The 21877-nt window shown below is 47.1% G+C and overlaps 1 protein-coding gene across 1 annotated transcript in view; it reads right to left on the reverse strand.

Annotated features, from left to right (window-relative positions):
- Positions 1–445: 445 nt before the first annotated feature.
- Positions 446–21877, reverse strand: part of PIP4K2B (phosphatidylinositol-5-phosphate 4-kinase type 2 beta) — a 32294-nt gene continuing 10862 nt past the window's right edge. The window contains exons 3-10 of the mRNA XM_083583312.1: positions 20447–20543; positions 17277–17429; positions 14921–15067; positions 13553–13591; positions 10502–10615; positions 8093–8351; positions 4845–4948; positions 446–2138 (exon numbers count right to left, since the gene is read on the reverse strand). Coding sequence (XP_083439438.1) covers positions 2058–2138; positions 4845–4948; positions 8093–8351; positions 10502–10615; positions 13553–13591; positions 14921–15067; positions 17277–17429; positions 20447–20543 — 994 coding nt within the window. The 3' untranslated portion in view covers positions 446–2057. The remainder of the gene's footprint in view (positions 2139–4844; positions 4949–8092; positions 8352–10501; positions 10616–13552; positions 13592–14920; positions 15068–17276; positions 17430–20446; positions 20544–21877) is intronic.

Raw genomic sequence — 21877 nt, forward strand, 5'->3', positions numbered from 1 at the left:
AAAGGGGCCCTTTCAAAGCTTTCAAAGCATTTCCGACCTGCCGACATCCCCATTCCCACTCTGAAAAGTATGCTCACATATTCACAACCAGTTGTAGTCAGCTGGGCTGGATCTACACTGATCTTCTATAAATAAAACAATCTATAATTCTTAATGGCAGTTTCCCATTGCCGGTGGAGTTCTGCTCTGCAGTGCCCTCTGGTGTCACATTTCAATAACACGTTTTTAACATTATAAATGACAAGTGTAGATCTGCCCCACGATGCTTAAAACATAGCAGATGGTTGCAGCTGATCTGATAAATTAAAGTCACAAGTGAGAAGAGGAGGGACTTTCTTATCCTATTCCTAATGAAAGGTTTCATTTAGGCTTTTAAGAAACCTCAATCTATTTACAGCATACTCCACCATTTTCAAGTTTTGCAAAACTTTCTATGTCTTTACAATTGTGGAATCAATTTTCTTTTTAATCAGGCGAGGCGGGGGGGATCCCATCAGAGAAGAAGGGGCATATACTACAAGGGAAGGGGGAAAGAAGGAAAGAAAACATTCACCACATTCTCAACAAGACAGAATCCACAAATCAAGAACTATACTACACAGCACAAGACACAAACTCCCCAACAACCACATTCAGGGTAAGAAAGGCCTATGTGAGAAACAGTTTCAAGGCAGAGTAAGCAAAGTGTCTTGATTGCAAGGTGACGGCTAAAAACGGTTATATCCATCTTAAAAAAGAAACCAACCCACAAACAACCCCCCCACCCCACCCCACATAAGATTTAAAACATGGAATCAACGCGTTGCATTCCAAATCTTCGGCAGTTTCAACAAGCGTGGCTGTTCAATCCAACGTTACTGTCTGCAGACGTAAGAGGGGGGGAAAGTTGCAATTCAAATGGGGCAAGAACAGTTTGCTTTCTTGAAGAAAACCGACCTAGCACGAATTATTCCAACGTTCTGTCCTAGCTCACAGACAGTCTATCTTAGTGGTTACGGAACAGTCAGCTGCATCGATTTATAATGTTTCTTTCCCTACGTTCTAGGATCATGTTGTTCCCAAAACTCCAGGGAGACAGATTTCCAACACACTGATTCACAACACAATACGCTGCTTTAAAAAGTGGCGGCCTTCTCATGGCAAGCACCGTCTTATGGGATTCGCAACCAGATCCAGGGTTAAAAAGTTGGCTGAACCATGATTAGCTTAACACTGCCAGAACATCAGTTATGTTACAGAGGCAACTGAGTCCAGGTGCTCCAAAAGAAATGTCTTTGGAACTTGTCCAGAGAATTATTTAATGTTGCCACATCCTCTTCGGAGTCAGTCTCTTCGCCAAGGGCCTTCGACGTGGTCCAGAATGAAGGTGTAAGAATTCTCCTGTAACTGCTTTCCTCCCATTGACTTGCGTGAATTTTTAAGCAGCCAACTTGCCATCGTATTCCACCCCATCTCTTTTGAAATGAACATTGGTGCAAAATAATAATAATAATAATGGGGAAATGTAACCCAAAGGGGAAAGTTCTCTGTTTCAATTCACTTAAAATGGCTTTTGCACATCGCTGTAACAGTTTCCCCTCCAAACGGCAAACGGTTATTCCCATCCAGTTCTTAGAGAAAGAAACAACAAGCGGTTTGTTTGTTTTTTCTCGCTCGTAGTGAAGAAAAGCAGATCCAATCAAAGGGACAAATGTCTGTGGAGTTTCTGCTATTTATTCACATTTGCGCCTGACCTTCAGGAGACTGTGATACTCTTCAAAGAGAATTCCTCAGGTTTATGTTTGGATTTTGTCGCAACCAAAGAGAGAGAGAGAGAAAGAGAGAGAGGGAGAAAGAGAGAGAGAAAAACCTCCACTTTTCCACCAGGTCAAGCAGAGTATTTGGAGGCCTACAGCTATGAGTTAGTTTTCTGCTAGGTCACACGGTTATCGCACATTCACTGAACATCACACCCCAGCAGAGTGAGGTGCTTTTCTGTTGATCTGGAAGTCACATCCTGCACCCACCCCCACTTTGTCTTCTCCCTCTGCTTTTTTTTGCCAAGGATGGGAAGGCAACTATGTCAGGATATTGGACATAAATTCGTTGAAGCGTTTTGAATACTGCTCTGGATTGACTGTGGAAATCTCTGCTCCGGCCTGGAAAACAAAACAAACAGATTAAAGCAATAAAACCCTCTTCACGGGCAAGGGTTGGTGCTATAGCAAATTCTACGTTGCCACCAAACATGCTTCGCTTTGAGAGTTTGGAAGCCGGAAGTCACCAGTTTTGTGGAACTGGAATAGAACTGTTACTGCAAATGTAACTTTCTATATGGAAAAAAGGGATAAAATATTATTATTATTATTATTATTTAAAGTGTCTGGAAGACTCGCAATTTATTTGCTTGCTTGTTTAATTTCTATACTGCCCTTTATCAGAGGAATGCAGGGCGACTTGTAATATAAAAACACAAAAATATACAACATTGTAACGAATGAAAACAGTAACTCCTGCCACACATACACAATCTAAAGGCCGTAAATTGTATAATTAGCTAAAGACCTGGGGGAAGAGGACTGCTTTCGCCTGACCCCTAATTTCCCCCCCACTGACCCACATCAATCACCCACTGAAAGAAGCTGGAGTTTTGCTTCCTCAAACATGTTCAGTTGCAGGCAAGCGATTTAATCACCTCCTCTGTGAGCTCTGGGCAGGAATACCCACGGGAGACTAGTGAGAATGAATGCTCAGCTGGAAGATGGGGCCCAGGCTGTGGGTCACCAAGATGGCGCTCATAGGCACACCTACAAAGGCCCACAAGCAGGGGTAGAGGAAGAGGGGGGCAGGCACTCACCGCAGGGCCTGCAGTGCGCCCGAGCCACACGTCTCTCTTGGGAGTGCTGTGGTGGCTTGGGTGCCAGCAGGCTCCGCTCTGCCCTAAAGGGTCTGCCCGCTGCCTCCCCCTCAGCTGTAGGGTGGCTGAATGGGAGGAGGCAGGCAGACTCCTCAGAAGCCTTGCGGAGCGTCCTGCCCCAGCTTGGCCCCGCCCCCAGAGGCAGCTGGCCCCGCCCCTGGGCGCAGGGCACGCACATCGCCCCAGGCACCTGATTGCCTTACTCCGCCGCTGCCCACAAGGTCCTGATATGCCAACCCCTTCCTCTACGGCAGTGGTACTCAACCTGTGGGTCCCCAGATGTTGTTGGACTACAACTCCCATCATCCCTGAGCTCTGGCCTTGCTAGCTAGGGGTGATGGGAGTTGTAGTTCAACAACATCTGGGGACCCACAGGTTGAGAAAGGCTGCTCTATAGAGATTAGCCTTGACATATGGGTGGGGCTCAGAAGACAGCACAACAGCTCTCACAGTACGAGGAAGGTTAGTGGTAGAGCTAGCAAACATTTCTTGAACACGTCACTCGTTTAGTCTTGATGTTTCTGAAACCCCTGTGGTTTGAAAAATCCAAATGCCACACATACCCTGATTAAAAGGGCCAATTCCAGGCAAGGAAGGAAGCACTCTTGGGATGTCTTCACTGAACATGAAAAGGGCAAACTCCGTAGTAGGAATGACTAGGCAAGCAGGTCACAATTAGGTACAGTGGTACCTTGGTTCTCAAACGCCTTGGTTCCCAAACACTGAAAACCTGGAAGTAAGTGTTCCAGTTTTCAAACGTTTTTCGGAAGCCGAACATCTGATGTGGCTGTCGGCTATTGTTTCCGGGGCGCCTGCACCAATCAGAAGCCGCGCCTTGGTTTTTGAACATTTCAGAAGTCAAACAGACTTCCGGAATGGATTAAGTTCGAGAACCAAGGTACCACTGTATTTCGCGCTTTGGGTTTTGCTATTTATTTTGCATTTTTATTTTTGAGGCCTGGGTTCCTCTCTTTCTGTTTTTCTTTCTTTTTGGTGTGGTGTTCTGTATGCAGCGTTAAGGTTTAGACTAGGGGCTGGCATGGGCCGGATCACTCCTGCGGAGATCCTCCATCGGAGGGACAGCGCAGCATGACACCGGAAATCGCTTCTGCACATGCATGCCCAGACGCCAAAAATTACGCCTGCTCAGAAGCAATTTCCGGCATCTGGGCATGCACAAAAGTGATTTCCAGAGCCGTGGAAGAGAGGCCCCGTGCCGCGCCAGTTTAGCGCAGCACGTGGGGACTCACTGAGCAGTCGGTTCGGGGGCAGCTCGTGGGCTGGTTAAATGGCCTCTGTGGGCTGTTTCTGGCCCATGGGCCTTAGGTTGCTGACCCCTGGTTTAGATTTATTACAAGTTATTGTGAAGTTTAAGTTAAGTCTGCTGCAACTGGATTTCTTATGGACAGTGCCACTCCTGAATGTATTGGATTTGTGACCATTCTGCTCCTTTGCCATCAGTAGCAGTAAAGCTCTGCTGTATGAAATGCAATGTGTTTAAGTTGTTACTCTGCTAACTATACATTGGAATCTACTCTATACTGAGCAGAATTTACCATATTTTTCGCTCTGTAAGATGCACCAGAGCACAAGACGCACCTAGTTTTTGGTGGAGGAAAACAAGAAAAAAAAAATTCTGAATCTCAGAAGCCAGAACATGCAAGAGAGATCGCTGCGCAGTGAAAGCAGCAATCCCTCTTGCTGTTCTGGCTTCTGGGATAGCTGTGCAGCCTGCATTCGCTCCATAAGACGCACACACATTCCCCCTTACTTTTTAGGAGGGAAAAAGTGAGTCTTATAGAGCAAAAAATACGGTACATGACAGACACAACTTGTTTAATTGATAAAGACGGGAGAAAAATTGCCCCCCCTTTAACACTAGAATGGCATCCCATGAAATTTTCCAGCAATAGGTTCTGAGCGAGCAAAAGGAATGGTTTTGTCTTACCCCGTGTTTCACAGTTTTGGCAGCGTGCGCCGCTTTTTTCTTTGTGTCATACGGTGTGAGGATATCTATAATGGCCATGAAATAGACCTCCTTTTTAGGGGCACCTGATTGCAATGAGAGAGGGAGAGAGAGAAAAAAACTGGTTAATCCAGGCAAAGAGTCATATTTAGGGCAGGCTGCTACTCTTTGGCTAGCAAGTGCAATTCAAGTATGGCCAAATGTTTTTGTGCTTAGATCTGTGAGTTGAGGCCACCTTTCCAGCCCAACAGATGTAGATGGGGGGGGTGACTGTAGTATCTTGCTGACAATCTCAATGTGGCAGAGCATGACCAGAAGTCAGCAGCTGCTCTGAGCATCTGCAGAGCGCCTTTCCAATTGGCTTCATGATACTTGATTGGCAGTTGATTTGTTTTGATTTCCGCCCCCCGCCCCCCGGAAAAGGGCCTTCCCACTGCCAATGCACTAGCCCCCCTGGCTTTCAACTGGAGGGGTGGAGCAAGAGAAAGGGCCACAATAATAAGGAAATGAAAAGCTATTGCTCAGACACACCTAGCAGAGACCAACAGCTGTTAAGAGACAGGAGTTCTCTCCACGGAGTTCTCATGTTATTAAGATTAGCAATTTGCCAACTTTTAGGGAACCCATAACAAACAGAAACCTGTGTGCATTTCAAAGGATTCTGGGCCACAGTCAGGTTTATGCTGGACACCGGCCAGACCAATGCTCTCCGCTGTGATTGCACATTGCTGGGGAAAGTCAGGGCTGTGTACACACACACACACAAAATTTGCTTCCTATCCAGTGCACTCCCATCACTGGTTTGTGAAGATATGTACACTTTATGGTATGCTGGCTGAGACCTTACCTGCCTGCGCACTGTCTGGCCAGAGTGGTGCATGCTCTGGTTATCTCCTGCTTGAACTTCTGCAACATGCTCTATGTGGGGCTATCTTTGAAGGTGACTCTGAAACTACAACTAATCCAGAATGCGGCAGCTAGGCTGGTGACTAGGAGCAGCCGCCGAGACCATATAACACTGGTCCTAAAAGACCTACATTGGCTCCCAATACGTTTCTGAGCACAATTCAAAGTGCTGGTGCTGACCTTTAAAGCCATAAATGGCCTTGGCCCAGTATAACTGAAGGAGCGTCTCCACCCCCATCGTTCAGCCCAAGCACTGAAGTCCAGCTCCAAGGGCCTTCTGGCGGTTCCCTCAGTGCAAGAAGTGAGGTTGCAGGGAACCAGGCACAGGGCCTTCTCGGTAGTGGTTCCCGCCTTGTGGAACGCCTTCCCGTCAGATGTCAACGAAATAAACAACAATCTGACTTTTAGAAGACACCTGAAGGCAGCCCTGTTTAGGGAAGTGTTTAATGTTTGATGTTTTGTCGTATTTTTAATATTCTGTTTGGAGCTGCCCAGAGTGGCTGGGGAAACCCAGCCAGATGGGAGGGGTATAAATAATAAATGATGATGATGATGATGATGATGATGATGATGTTAGCCACAATCCATATCTATCCTGTAGATTTCTGTGAAATACTATATTCTGATGCATTTCCCCTTGGAACCAGTTTGAATCAGATTTGCACACATGTTCCATAGGAAGGCATCCATGCGTTCTCTCTCCCCACTGGTGTGGACAGACAGCAGACAACTTGGAAATGCGTCAAACTGTACTGATGCGTCGTAGAATGATGTGCAAATGTGACATGAAATGCAACGGGGGAAATAATAATAATAATAATAATTTATTATTTGTACGCCGCCCATCTGGCTGGGTTTCCCCAGCCACTCTGGGCGGCTTCCACAAAGACAAAAAATACACTAATATGTCATACATCAAAAACTTCCCTGCCTTAAGACGTCGTCTGAATGTCAGGTAGTTGTTTATCTCTTTGACATCTGCTGGGAGGGCGTTCCACAGGGCAGGCACCACTACCGAGAAGGCCCTCTGTCTGGTTCCCTGTAACCTCACTTCTCGCAGTGAGGGAACCGCCAGAAGGCCCTCGGTGCTGGATCTCAGTGTCCGGGCTGAACGATGGGGGTGGAGACGCTCCTTCAGGTATACTGGACCGAGGCCGTTTAGGGCTTCAAAGGTTAGCACCAACACTTTGAATTGTGCTTGGAAATGTACTGGGAGCCAATGTTGGTCTTTCAAGACCTGTGTTATGTGGTCTCAGCGGCCACCCCCAGTCACCAGTCTAGCTGCCGCATTCTGGATTAGTTGTAGTTTCCGGGTCACCTTCAAAGGTAGCCCCACGTAGAGCGCATTGCAGTAGTCCAAGCGGGAGATAACTAGAGCATGCACCACTCTGGCGAGACAGTCTGCGGGCAGGTAGGGTCTCAGCCTGCGTACCAGGTGGAGCTGGTAAACAGCTGCCCTGGACACAGAATTGACCTGCGCCTCCATGGACAGCTGTGAGTCCAAAATGTGAGTCCAAAATTATCACACTATGTTTTAAGAGGGCAATGTGTACACAGCTAAGGTTTGGTGCAAGCTGCCATGCATTGGGATGGAAAGAGTAGGCAGGCAAGGGAGTTGATGGTGGTTGGGTGATGGTGGTTCAGGGAGACAAGGGTCTCAGGACACCCAAGAGAGGTGCTTCTCATACTTGGGTCCCTAGCTGGCAGGACCAGTGATCAGGGATGATGGGAGTTGTAGTCCAACAACAGCTGGGGACCCAAGTTTGAGAAACACCGGGAGAGGTATTTCAGATTATTTTCATTTCATTCAACTAGCCAGCCACAATTTTAATAATAAATAATAATAATAATTTATTATTTATACCCCACCCATCTGGCTGGGCTTCCCCAGCCACTCTGGGCGGCTTCCCAAAAAATATTAAAATACTGTAATATATCAAACATTAAAAGCTTCCCTAAACAGGGCTGCCTTCAGATGTCTTCTAAAAGTCTGGTAGTTGTTGTTCTCTTTGACATCTGGTGGGAGGGCGCTCCACAGGGCGGGTGCCACTACCGAGAAGGCCCTCTGCCTGGTTCCCTGTAACTTGGCTTCTCGCAGTGAGGGAACCGCCAGAAGGCCCTCGGCGCTGGACCTCAGTGTCCGGGTAGAACGATGGGGGTGGAGACGCTCCTTCAGATATACTTCAGATATAATTTTGTTGCAAAATGCCTGTGGTCCGCGAACCTATCAACACAACACTCTGGCTTCCATCCAGAGGACTTTAGACTGGGCTTCCCATCTCCTCCTTTCCACCCTATTCACCCACACCGAACCAAACACTCACTTTCATGGCTTTTCATAGCGTAGACATCCACGGAGGGATCAAACTCCCCAGGCCCAAAAAACCTGGGGAAGTTGAGAAGGTTGCCGGGACTGTCAGGCGGGGTCCCGTAAGAGCCAACGGGGTTCCCACCAATGCCGTCGTTCTCGCATTCTTCGTCTTCTGCCCGGTCTTCAACTTCCATCTCTTCTTGCTCAGCACGGTCCACGTCGTGAATCCCCACCAGCAAACTGTAATCCATGATCTTCAACTGAGCGAGAAACTGGAAGACAACAGAAAGACATTCTCTCTCTCTCTCTGTCTCCGGCTGCTCTGATCTCAAGCTATGATCCTTTTCAAACTCCCCGCATCAGCTTCAAGACTCTAGACCTCTTACCCTGGACTCCTGCATTCTCCTGTACATTTCCGTTCTTCCTAATCCTTCCTTCTGTCCTGTTTTCGCTCTCTAGAATCAATTCAGAACGTATCTACCAAATGCACCCTTTTGCTCCAAAAGACCCCATTCTCCATACCAGCAAATGACAAAGGCAAACTTTATTCTGGAATTAAGACTGGAGGAACACTTCGTTCACCATATATATATTTTGTATATATTCCCAAGCCTAAGCATTCCCAGGCCAGCGACTCACACAGAAAAGCAGTGCGTGGAGGAAATTTCCACCCTGGAAGTGTGTGTGTGTGTGTGTGTGTGTGTGTGTGAGAGAGAGAGAGAGAGAGAGAGAGAGAGAGAGAGAGAGAGACGCGGGTGGTGCTGTGGGTTAAACCACAGAGCCTACAACTTGCCGATCAGAAGGTCGGCGGTTCGAATCCCCGCGACGGGGTGAGCTCCTGTTGCTCGGTCCCTGCTCCTGCCAACCTAGCAGTTTGAAAGCACGTCAAAGTGCAAGTAGACAAATAGGTACCACTCCAGCGGGAAGGTAAACAGCGTTTACGTGCGCTGCGCTGTTTCGCCAGAAGTGGCTTAGTCATGCTGGCCACATGACCCAGAAGCTGTACGCCGGCTCCCTCAACCAATAAAGCGAGATGAGCGCCGCAACCCCAGAGTCGGCCACGACTGGACCGAGTGGTCAGGGGTCCCTTTGCCTTTATATATATATATACACACACACATACACGCACGCACACACACACACTTCCAGGGTGGAAATTGCCTTCCTGTTTGGAAGGAGGCAAACTCAGAGGAGAGGCTGGGCTTCACCTCTTTGAGGTCAGGCGATTGTGCTGCGTTTTTGTGTTGGCCCAATCCTACCGGGAGCGCAGAGGAAGGGCAGTTATTTGAACCCAGAGGAGGCTGACAGGAAAGAGGCAGAGAATCATGCCCTCGGGAGCTGCCAGGATCAAACCGGTGCATCAAAAACAGAGTTCTTGTTGACACCTGGCCAGGACTGCACACGGTTCCGGCTGGAACAGTCGCACAACAGCCCACAATCCTCTTATGTCTGGGAAGTCAGGTGACACCAGATAACCAATCCAGTGCCACTGACTGGCTGATACAAAACTCCTGCCTTTGTCCAGCCCGGGCAATTTGTCCTTGAGGGAGACCACTGCATCTACCTTCTGCGCTCCTGACTATTGGCTTTCAAGTTATCCTGCTGTCAGGAAATTAATCACCAGCCGAAGGCACTTGTCCACCTCTGAGCCTGAGCATCAAACGCTTGGGAAGACAGAGCGAATGATACCCTGTGTGAGTGGGCACTCCGGCCTCACTCAAAGCTCTAATTCAAACATACCGTATATACTTGAGTATAAGCCGACCCGAATATAAGCCGAGGCACCTAATTTTAGCACAAAAACCTGGGAAAACTTATTGACTCAGGTATAAGCCGGTTCAGCACACCACAAAACTGGTGGTGGCGGCAGCGGCGGAGGAAGAACAAGCAGCCTGAAAGGGCTCCTTTTGGGCTGCTCGTCCCTCCGCCGCCTGCCTCACTCGAGTATAAGCCGAGGGGGGGGCTTTTTCAGCATAAAAAAATGTGCTGGAAAAGTTGGCTTATACTCAAGTATATACGGTACAGTGGTATCTCGGGTTACATACACTTCAGGTTACATACGCTTCAGGTTACATACGCTTCAGGTTACATACGCTTCAGGTTACAGACTCCGCTAACCCAGAAATAGTGCTTTAGGTTAAGAACTTTGCTTTAGGATGAGAACAGAAATTGGGCTCCGGCGGCACGGCGGCAGCAGGAGGCCCCATTAGCTAAAGTGATGCTTCAGGTTAAGAACAGTTTCAGGTTAAGAACGGACCTCCGGAACGAATTAAGTACTTAACCCGAGGTACCACTGTACTTCAATTCATGTCCATAAGCATTCTAACTTACAGGGGTGAAAGGCAAAGATCCCCCATCTATCCTATCCAGGTTTATGGACAAGATTTTCCGCTTATTCGCATTTTCGCTCAGCAAATCCTACCTCGACGTCTCGCTTCAACTTCTCCAAAAAGTTCTTTTTGCTTTCCTCTCCAACGTGGAGCTTTTGGCCTTCGTTCAGAAAGTCGTTGTCCTTGAAGGTCGGCAGGTCCTTGGCCTAGAGAGAAGATGGAACTGGAATAAGCGCAAAATATATATATATAAATCCCTCAATTTCACGTCGAGGCTGGATGAGATCCAAAGAGGTCACATCTATCCAGGAAAGAGGCCTTGGTCATAACAGGATGCTCACCGAAAAATGTCAGCTCTCTTGAGGTTATGGGAAAGGCAAATTCGACACTGGAAGCGTTTAGGGTTAAGATGAAATATACAACGGGAATTATCGGCCGGGAGCTACTCGGGGCTAAAGCTCAAACACCCAGAACAATCCTCTCTCTGACATACATGGCACAACTCTTCTGGCAGACTGAAAGGCACCAAGGGCTGTGATGTCTTCTGAGGCCGCAGGGTGACTTTTCCAACCCTGGGGAAATTTTGGTTTCCTCTGGTTTGTTGGGACTATAAAAAGCCACAGTGCTGCCACACTTAGTACACGAGTCCTGGGTGCAAGTTCTCTCTTCCCCATCTCAAGAATGACAGTGTAGCCTTGCGGACGGGTCAAAGCGGACTGCCTACAAAACTCTTATTGCTGGCTGTCAACAACGCTAGCCAGAAATAGAACTTTCCTGTTTAGGGACAAGCTCTTGGATCAGCCGATTCTGGAGACAAGGAAAAAGGGAAGATGTTCTGGTTGGGAGTTTCCCAGAGTTATCTGTCTAGGCACCTGGCAATCAGATATTAGGAACAGCTAAAAGGGCTCAGCTGTTCAGAATTCTTAGGTCAAAATCTGCACAAAGCAGAATATCAAAATCCTACGGCCTTATATGTAGCATCTTAACTGCTCTTAACGCAGGTGGTGCTGTGGGTTAAACCACAGAACCTAGGACTTGCTGATCAGAAGGTCAGCAGTTCGAATCCCCGTGACGGTGTGAGCTCCCGTTGCTCGGTCCCTGCTCCTGCCAACCTAGCAGTTCGAAAGCACGTCAAAGTGCAAGTAGATAAATAGGTACCACTCCGGCAGGAAGGTAAGCGGCGTTTCCGTGCGCTGCTCTGGGTCGCCAGAAGCGGCTTAGTCACGTTGGTCACATGACCCGGAAGTTGTATGCCGGCTCCCTCGGCTAATAAAGCGAGATGAGCACCGCAACCCCAGAGTCGCCCGCGACTGGACCTAATGGTCAGGGGTCCCTTTACCTTTACCTTTAACTGCTCTTAGTACAGATTTAGGAATATGACCCATTTGACTCTCTTACTCACATATATCTCTTCATCTGAGTCTTCATCACCAATATTCATCAAACATGAATATTGTATCTACCGTGGGCTCAAGTACTAGCGGTAACGAGGGCCTGAAGTTCATGAGCGGAAGCCTAGACCTTCCTCTTCTGCATTTTTCAAAAGTCAGCAGGTACGCTAACAACTATAGCCAAATGGGCAATTTTATTCCTTCCGCAACTTCCTTATGTGTGAGTGAAAAGACTTCTCCGCACTGCACTGCTCGTGATCTTCTGGGGCAACTGCTTATTTGGCAGGGTTAAATGCCATTTTCAACAACCTGCAATCACAAAAGTTTGATTTTCAAAAACCAACTGAGAATCGAAATCCCAAAAGACACTTGTCGATTCTTAAGCATTCTTTTGGACGTACCACCGATATGATGGGTGTGAGCATCCCCCGACAGCAGAAAAGGCCGGTCCCAAAAGACATTTTTGGTACGACTGTTTAGGGCTCTGATGCACAGTCTGAAAGGTTTATACTCCCGTCAGGTTAAAAATATTCGGTAATCTGAATATCTAATCAACTGGCAATCCCTAAAATAGGAGAAAAGCCATCTGGCTTTTCCGGATTAGTACAAAAAACAGGACAGAATGAGGGGGAGAATTAAAATACTTCTTAAATAACCAAATGGAAAAATAAAACATTGCATTAAAAGAAGAAATCATTTCAGGCATTTGATAAGATTCTCGTTTCTAACATGAAGGAAGCCGTTTAAGACACACACACACACACACCCCCCGCTCACTGGAGACAAACATATATCTAGCATAATTTGGGAGGTGGAAGGGAAGACATAGGAATTATGTTTGCTTATAATTACAAAGAGGAATAATCCTGGATGAGATACACACACACACACACACACACACACACACACACACACACACACAGAGTCTGAAAGGCCTGGACAGGCAGGCTAGGCAACCAGCTGCCCATTGGACTATCCAGTCATTGGAGATCTCCACCTGACCTTACTTATTCACTTACTCCCCCCTGCTCCCTGCCCAATCTTATGGCTCAAACGAGTCTCTCAAGTCCAGCCAAACTGGATCAGATCCTCTGGTTTGGGGAGGAGCAACTTTCTAGAAGCGTACCAGCTGCACAGTCCACATATATCCAGCAACCACGATTACCAGTAAACAGCCTTGATAACCAAACTAGGGTGCCCTTTTCTCTGTCACCCATCAAAAGGGGTTCTCGCTTATTAAATGAGCTGAAATATTAGTTGGCTGGTCTGGTGATTAATGCAAGGGTAAGCCACCATTATTTTTCCAGTTGAGGGCGGCATACCCTTGGGAGCAATCCAGCAGGGACCACATGCTAACAGTGGGTGGGACCACAGCCGAAGATGGGAGCATCCTGTCCCTCCCTCTCATCCATTTCTCTCTGCTATACCCCTTTCCCCTTTTCTCCTTCTTTCTCTCTCTGCTGCACCCATTTCTGTCTTTCCCTCTGATTCACTCTTTTATTTAACATCAACAGAATGAAACTTCAAGAGAGGCTGTTGCTCCCTGCTCTCTCTAACATTGGCAATCAAAAGTTATGAGTTAAATGGGGAGATGCAGCTATATTGCTTATTCAGCCACCTCTCCAACGCCCAGCACACTCCTAAAGCTAAGGGGGAACTGCACCCCCTTTCCTCTAAGCCTACCAGAATTATAGCCACGGCGGTGAAATCTGTAGATTTATTCAGAATGCCTTCCCTGACTGTTGCTCTTACCTTTTCCTTGTCGCTGGCTTCCCTTGCTACCGTTGAACCCTGGAAAGAAAAGGGGCGGAGACATATTTTAGAGCCAATAAACTTAGTATTTAAAGAAAACATAGCCCCTAGTGTTGAACCTTAGATAACCGAGAGCCTTTCTGAAGATTTCCAGCAGTGAGAGACAGAGAGACTTAAAACCAAATTCACAGTATTAACAACAAAAAAGCAAACCCATTTTATGCAACCAGTGGGATGAAAATTCAGATTTTAAGATTGCTTAAAAGTTGGGGGGGGGCCTATGTGAAATACGGTTGCACACGTGACACACAAGTGCAGGAACTTAGTACACAAATATTTAACTTCTGGCTACCACGTGCATAACATGTGTAGCAATTCTATGCAGGCAGATATTCTATGCATCGGTCAGGAGACTCTTTCACACTGCCTAGAGGGATCCCAGAAGACTAATGTAGAAATCCCTAAGAAAGCCAGAGCACAATAACACTGCAGTGTTAATATCCGATTCCCTCAAGTGGTCTCCAATAACATCTCACAAGCCTAAACTCTACCATGCGGTGTCTGAAAAGGACTTCTGGCACACTAGATACAATTGTACAAAACCACCCTACAGCTAAAAGGGACGCGGGTGGCGCTGTGGGTTAAACCACAGAGCCTAGGGCTTGCCGATCAGAAGGCTGGCAGTTCAAATCCCCACTACGGGGTGAGTTCCCGTTGCTCGGTCCCTGCTCCTGCCAACCTAGCAGTTCGAAAGCACATCAAAGTGCAAGTAGATAAATAGGTACCACTCCAGTGGGAAGGTAAATGGCGTTTCCGTGCGCTGCTCTGGTTCACCAGAAGCGGCTTAGTTATGGTGGCCACATGACCCGGAAGCTGTATGCCGGCTCCCTCGGCCAGTAAAGCGAGATGAGCACTGCAATCCCAGAGTCAGCCACGACTGGACCTAATGGTCAGGGGTCCCGTTACCTTTACCTTACAGCCAAACCCTCGAAAGCTGAGATTCTCAGGATACCACACTCCCATGACGAGAGACGGGATCCACATGCAAGCGGGTAATCTGTGACATATCTGAAATCATCTTTCCCCCTCTTCCCCACCCAGTTTGTTTATTTGAGCATTTTTAACTATGCTCTCTCTCACGTGGTATACAGTAAAATAATTAAAACACCTCCAATGTCCATCTCCTCAGGAAGAAAACTGTCAGACTGTTCACTACAGGAAAGAAGTTGGAATGTGATAAAAATGTAATAACAGCATACTGGATCAGGCCAGCGGCTCATTTGGCCAAACATCCTGTTTTCACGATGGCCAGTCAGATGCGCAGAATGTGGCTCCACGCAATATGGCTTGTGTTATAACGTCCCTCACCTTGAGATCGTATTTCCGATGCACTGTCAGCCGATGGCTGAACACGTTCCTGGTGACCACCATGTATGTTTCCACGCCGTCTACAGTGAGCCTGTACATACCAAGGAACTGGGGGAGAAGTGTATTCCCATGACATTCCACAATGAACTAAAGAGGAGAGGAGGCGAGGAGAAAACAAGAACAAGAAGTCCGTCAGAACCAGGCCACAGAATTTCAGCACAGCTTGATCAAAAGGGACAGGACAGCTTCAAATCTTGCAAGTGTATTTGAGACACTTAAACATACAAAAAAAGGTAAACATTTCACAACAAGAGTTTGGAACCCGAAAGGATTCTTTCTTTTTAGATAAAAGAAACCTTTGAAGGTGACCCGGAAACTGCAATTATCCAGAATGCAGCAGCTAGACTGGGAGTGGCCGCCGAGACCATATAACACCGGTCCTGAAAGACCTACATTGGCTCCCAGTACGTTTCCGAGCACAATTCAAAGTGTTGGTGCTGACCTTTAAGGCCCTAAACGGCCTCGGCCCAGTATACCTGAAGGAGCATCGCCACCCCCATCATTCTGCCCGGACACTGAGGTCCAGCTCCGAGGGCCTTCTGGCTGTTCCCTCATTGCAAGAAGTGAGGTTAGAGGGAACCAGACAGAGGGCCTTCTCGGTAGTGGCGCCCGCCCTGTGGAACGCCCTCCCATCAGATGTCAATGAAACAACTATCTGACTTTTAGAAGACATCTGAAGGCAGCCCTGTTTAGGGAAGTTTTTAATGTTTGGTGTTTTATCATGTTTTTAATATTCTGTTGGGAGTTGCCCAGAGGAGCTGTTGTTGTTATAGATAAGTGATGATTATTATTATTAATGATTTCTCCTTCTGGAACTGTCGTACACTCAGGTATACATCCTCCAGTACAGATTTGGGTTTCTGTGGTGGCTGCTCCCAATATATGTTTAGAGAGCAGTGAGCAAAGGCTTGCAAGGAGTTACGGGAGAGTGAGACCTGCGGCATTGTATTGGCTGTGATTTCCTGTGGCAGAGATGGCTAGACTGTGGCCCTCCAGTTGCTGCTGACTGTGGAATGCCCAGGGAAGGTAGCCTGGCACCTTCATCATACACCTGTAGGCGCCAGGCAAAAACGTTCCTTTTAACCAGGCCTTTCCTATGGTTGATCTGATCTACATCCTATGCCCTTTTAAAATGTGGCTCTTTTTGGGGGGGGGGCTATTGGGCTGTTGTTTTTATTTTTATTATGTACAGTGGTACCTCTGGTTACATACTTAATTTGTTCCGGAGGTCTGTTCTTAACCTGAAACTGTTCTTTTTTATTTTTTTTATTCAAAGTTATAACAAAACATATTTTCCAAAAACATATCCTTATTCTCTCCCCATTTTTCCTCCCCCCCTCCCCCCCCAAAACCCACCCCCCACCCCACCCCCTGACTTCCCTCAGTTCCAGTCTTTGGTTTCTCCAATAATGCTATTTTCTGCATGTTACAGAGTTGTATAGATCCTCCAACTGTTTAGCTAATTATTATCAGTAAAAAATAAAAATAAAAAAATTGTGGATGTTTATTCAAAACCTGCCAAGGAGCCCAGTTCGCTTTGTTGCCTCTTCAAATACTTTGTGAAAGGTTCCCATTCATCCTTAAAGTCACAGTTATCCTTGTCCCGTAGCTTATGAGTCAATTTTGCCAGTTCTGCATAATCCATCAATTTTTCTTGCCATAATTCTTTAATTGGGAAACTGTTCTTAACCTGAAGCACCACTTTAGCTAATGGGGCCTCTCGCTGCTGCCGGAGCACGATTTCTGTTCTCATCCTGAAGCAAAGTTCTTAACCCAAGGTACTATTTCTGGGTTAGCGGAGTCTGTAACCTGAAGAAAATGTAACCCGAGGTACCACTGTATTTTGTGGTCTAATATCTTGAATTTATTCTGTGAACCGTCCTGGGACCTTCAAGTATAGGGAAGTATATAAACAATAATAATAATAATAATAATAATAATAATAATAATAATAATAATAATAGTGTCCCTGGATTCTTTGAAAAAAATCTGTTAACCTTATGGGGCTCCATGGTGAAAGCCTTGCATACCCTGCATTGGAAAACCAGAGTAGGAACTAGCTCAATTCAGTACCAGAAATGTCAATTTAGACTGCAGTGGGACTGAGGATCACAATCTGGCTCTACTGTGGGAGCCTAGCAAAGCAGATAATCAGAACTGCTTTCTTGTCCAGTGCTGGGAAGGCAGGAAGCTCCCACAGAGAAATGACCCAGAATACAGGCATCACCAGAAATAACGCTTCCCAGTCATGCTAGCTTAGTGCTTAAGACGCCCTTTTTTTCTCCACCTCCCTTACTTGGTGGTACTTCTTGAGGATGTTGTGCATCTCTGCGACGTCTTCACTCGACACCGCCTTGATGACAAACCGCCGGTCGTAGGTGGTGAGGAAACGGACCCCGCAACGGCCGTGGCTGTCACTGTACACCGGGGCGCTCCGTGTCACGGAATTCTACAAAGAGGAAAACAAATGAACAAGGAGGAGATGCACCGGCCGCCTCTTCAGACCAGCCCTGTGAAAGTTGGACCAACTTCACTTGATGCAGGAGTAAGAAGGACATTAAACACTGCATCAGAAGCAGACCATGCCATGCCAGTAGGGTGCCAGGCCTTGTGCACAACAGAACTCCATTATGTTGGCATGCCGGCACTTTAATATAGGTAAAAGGTAAAGACCCCCGGATGGTTAAGTCCAGTCAAAGGCGCCTTTGGGGTTGTGGCGCTCATCTCACTTTCAGGCCGAGGGATCCGGCGTTTGTCCACAAACAGCTTTCCAGGTCACATGGCCAGCAGGACTAAACTGATTCTGGTGCAACAGAACACCGTGACGGAAACCAGAGCGCACGGAAACGCTGTTTACCTTCCCACCAGAGCGGTACCTATTTATCTACTTGCACTGGCGTGCTTTCGAACTGCTAGGTTGGCAGGAGCAGGGACAGAGCAACGGGCGCTCACCCCGTTGCGGGGATTCGAACCGCTGACCTTCAGCGCCAGCCTCTCCCCTTAATATAGAGCACTGTGAACAAAGCAAAACACTATGTCCCTCTTCTTTCAGATCCTTGGCATCCCATTTTTAAACTGGTTTTTTTCAATTGAAACCAAGAATTGCTGTCTCGTTTGTTGCTGCTGACTTTAAAAGGTAACCAATCAGAGGAATGCATTTTGAACCAGCAAAAATGGCTGCCCCTTAGGAAACCCCACTAACCACTGGCTGGAATGTTTATGAATATTCTAACTGCTCAGCCAAGGGAAAAGGTTAGCAATAAAATATCGAAGTAGCTAACTCATTGGAATCAGTTCTCTAATTTTACCTCGATCTAGTTTTAGCAGTCCTATTTTCTTCCCACGTTTCTTTCCCTGATGACTGACAGAGCTAAGGTTTGGGGGTGAGGAGTGTGGAAAGGGGAACAGAGGGAAGCACATAGACTGCAAACGTCATGTCCCTTTCTTCACTGAAAGCTCACTCACCATGCATGAACACACACACACACACACACACACACACACACACACCCCTTCTGGGTATTCAGTATATTTCCAAAGCTGCTTTAAACAGCTGCAGGTGTAGAAACCTCTTCTGTTTTCCGATCAAAGCTGGCATAACAGCTTATATACCAGGATTGCATTCCAGAGCAGCTATCGATTTCTAGACCAGACCTTTGCCCCTGAAAACACACTCAAACACAAGCCTGTCCGGGAAGAGGCTGGCACTCTGGACTGTTGTGCACATCCACCACAGATCTTCACTGTGTCTAGTGGTGTAGTGGTCCAGGGTCACGGGGCCGGGGTCAAAGACCTGTTAGCATTTCTGCAGCAGGGTCCCTGTCTCTAATGTCTTAGAGCCACCCGAACAGCACAAAAGGGGAGATTTATAGCCCCTGTATGCCCCAAGCCTAAGCATTTAGGGGCACCAAAAACACAAGGTGCTTCCATTTCAAGAGAGCAGGGTATGAGCTCTGTTGCAGACAACAGAGTCACTCCGAAATAAGTACTCTAAATCAATTGCCCATGTACGAGCACAGAATACAGTAGATTTAGCTGAAAGGCAACACATGGAGAACTGCACCACGTCCTTAATTACTATTATTGTATAACTGTAAGATTATTGTGAAGGGACGCAAGTGGCGCTGTGGTCTAAACCACAGAGCCTAGGACTTGCCGATCAGAAGGTCGGCGGTTCGAATCCCCGCGACAGGGTGAGCTCCCGTTGCTCGGTCCCTGCTCCTGCCAACCTAGCAGTTCGAAAGCACGTCAAAGTGCAAGTAGATAAATGCCGTATTTTTCGCTATATAGGACGCACCGGACCATAGGAGGGGGAGAACAGGGGGGGGATTTCTTGTTCTCCCCCTCTAAAACAAGGTGCGTTCTGTGCGTTCAAGGTGCGTTCACCCGAAGCCTCCCGCTGGGCTCCAGAGGCTTTGGGTTCCTTTTGACCTGCTCTTTGGGGCTGGTGGGGGGGAAGCGCTGCTTTCCCCCATCGCCAGCCCCAAAGACCAGGTCGGGGAGCAGCGCAGAGGCGGTGCGCCGCCTTCCCGCTGCCCCCCAAGCTTGTGGGGTTGCGGGGGGGAGCGCTGCAGCCTTGCCCCCAACTTCGTACAGCCTTTGTACCCTCCGAAGGACAGCGAGCTGAAGGCACCCCGCTGCCCTGTGGAGGCTTTGCGCAGCCGTCCACAAGCTAGAACAGCGAGACGGAGCGCTACGCAGCGCTCCGTCTCCCTGTTCTGGCTTTGGGCTCAGCTGCGCAGCCTGCATTCGCTCTATAGGACGCACACACATTTCCCCTTAATTTTTGGAGGGGAAAAAGTGCATCCTATAGAGCGAAAAATACGGTAGGTACTGCTCCGGCGGGAAGGTAAACGGCGTCTCCGTGCGCTGCTCTGGTTTGCCAGAAGAGGCGTAGTCGTGCTGGCCACATGACCCGGAAGCTGTTCGCCGGCTCCCTTGGCCAGTAAAGCGAGATGAGCGCAGCAACTCCAGAGTCAGCCACGACTGGACCTAATGGTCAGGGGTCCCTTTACAATTATTGTACAATATTAGAAAGTTGTATAATCTCAGAAGAGGCGTGGCTGTGCTTATCATAAAGGGGCTCACCACTTCTGAATTTGCTACAGCGCTGCAGGATTTCCTTTCCATTGCTTGCACAGTCAGCTATTGCTATCTTCCTCCTCCTCCTCCTCCTCCTCCTCACTGAACCTCCCCACTTCCCGATCTCATCCCCATGAAAAGTAACCCTGCTACTTCCCACCTTGGCCCCAGGGACTAGTATCTTTGGCCCTTGGCTCATCCTGCATCCTTCACGCTGGATCTGTCTTGCTTCCAGTGAAGCAAGCTTCCTCCTGCAAGGACTTCCCCACTGGCCTCACCCTGCCAACAAACCCCAATCCCCTGAACAAAACCCTCTGCAAAAAACACTCCCAACATATTGCAACCGTTTGTTTCAACTCATCCGCTTGCCTGAATGCTCCATACCTGATAATCTTGATCGTCAATCGCAAACCTTTCGCGGAGATTTCGGAACACCAGTGGGCAGTACTCCTTGAATTTGAAGCGACTTGGGAGGTTCTCCCTAGAAGCAGATGCAGAGAAGCTGTCTTTCTTTCTTTCTTTTTATTTAAATAATCTTTATTCATTTAATTTACACACTTATACAAAGAATTTACAATCTCATACTACAAAAAGAAAATTAAAGAAAAAACAATTAAGGGGGGAAAAGGAAATACAGAAAGAAGAAAGAAGAAAAAGCAAATTTATGTACATAAAAAACCTTAATCTTCCTAATTAATACTTAATTAAACACTTACATAAAAAAGACTTCTGACAAAACGAGTCTTCCAATCTTTCAGCATTAAGATGTAATTTGGTTTTATATACGCACTAACTCACAGTCTCCATGCTTTATGGAGCACAAGTGAAAACTGTTCTCTAATATTAAGCCTTTAAAAAAAAATGGAATCATTACTTCTGCCTCTTCATGAGCAGTCCTTGAGATCTCCCCTTCGCAAGATGGCAAAAACTCATGTCAACCTCTTTCAGGATGGGACTGGATCCTCTTAATTCATATAATTTTGTGTAGTGGACAGTCACTGTTCTTTTGCTATAACTCGACCCAAAGCTGGTAGCAAACAAGTTCTATGACCCGGGCATGTGCAGGCTTCCAAGGAGGAAGTGTGGTCTGCATAATTAGGCTCTATCACTTAGTGGCTTGACATACTAGTTCACGTTTAGCTCTTATCCTAATAACAAATGCCACAAATCAGCCAATGTCATCTTGTATCACACCTTGCGACACTTGAGGAATCATCCAAAGAATGGAACAACCGTTCATGGCAGTAACTGGTGTATTTGGCAATGTTCAAGATTGCAAAAAGAGCCCTCCCCTCCGTTCTGTTGATGGAGATCTCTTCTGGATCAAATAGAGAGCTGGTTCAATCAGAGCTGCATTTTTAATGCTGACATTGTCACTGTATACTTGTGACCCAATTATGTTAGTATTGGTGCCAGCTCATAACCGAGCAATAGTCACAGGCCAGCGTGAGAGCTCAGAACCCTGGACTAAATTGGATCGGTGTGAAACCACATAGCAACTCCAGCTTTTAATGTGGTTTTCATTACTGTGCCTTTTGCTAGATAGCAGTTTGTCAAAGCCTTCCATAACCTTGCATTTATCACTACCACCACCCGATTGCCATTGCATCATGCCTGTTCACCTCCTTTCCTGGCAGATTTTCTCAGACAATGTTTACTATCGCACCGCAGCAATACTCTCTAGAGCTGATGTAACCAATAAATAAAAGTTCAGCCTCTCCCTGATTTTTAATCCTGCCAATCGAATCCACTGGAAGACAAGAGGGTGATTCCTCTTGATGTGTGCTGTGATACTCTTGTTAGGACTTGAATTTT

Source organism: Podarcis filfolensis, assembly GCF_964270895.1.
Source record: "Podarcis filfolensis genome assembly, chromosome: 13".
Classification (NCBI taxonomy): domain Eukaryota; kingdom Metazoa; phylum Chordata; class Lepidosauria; order Squamata; family Lacertidae; genus Podarcis; species Podarcis filfolensis.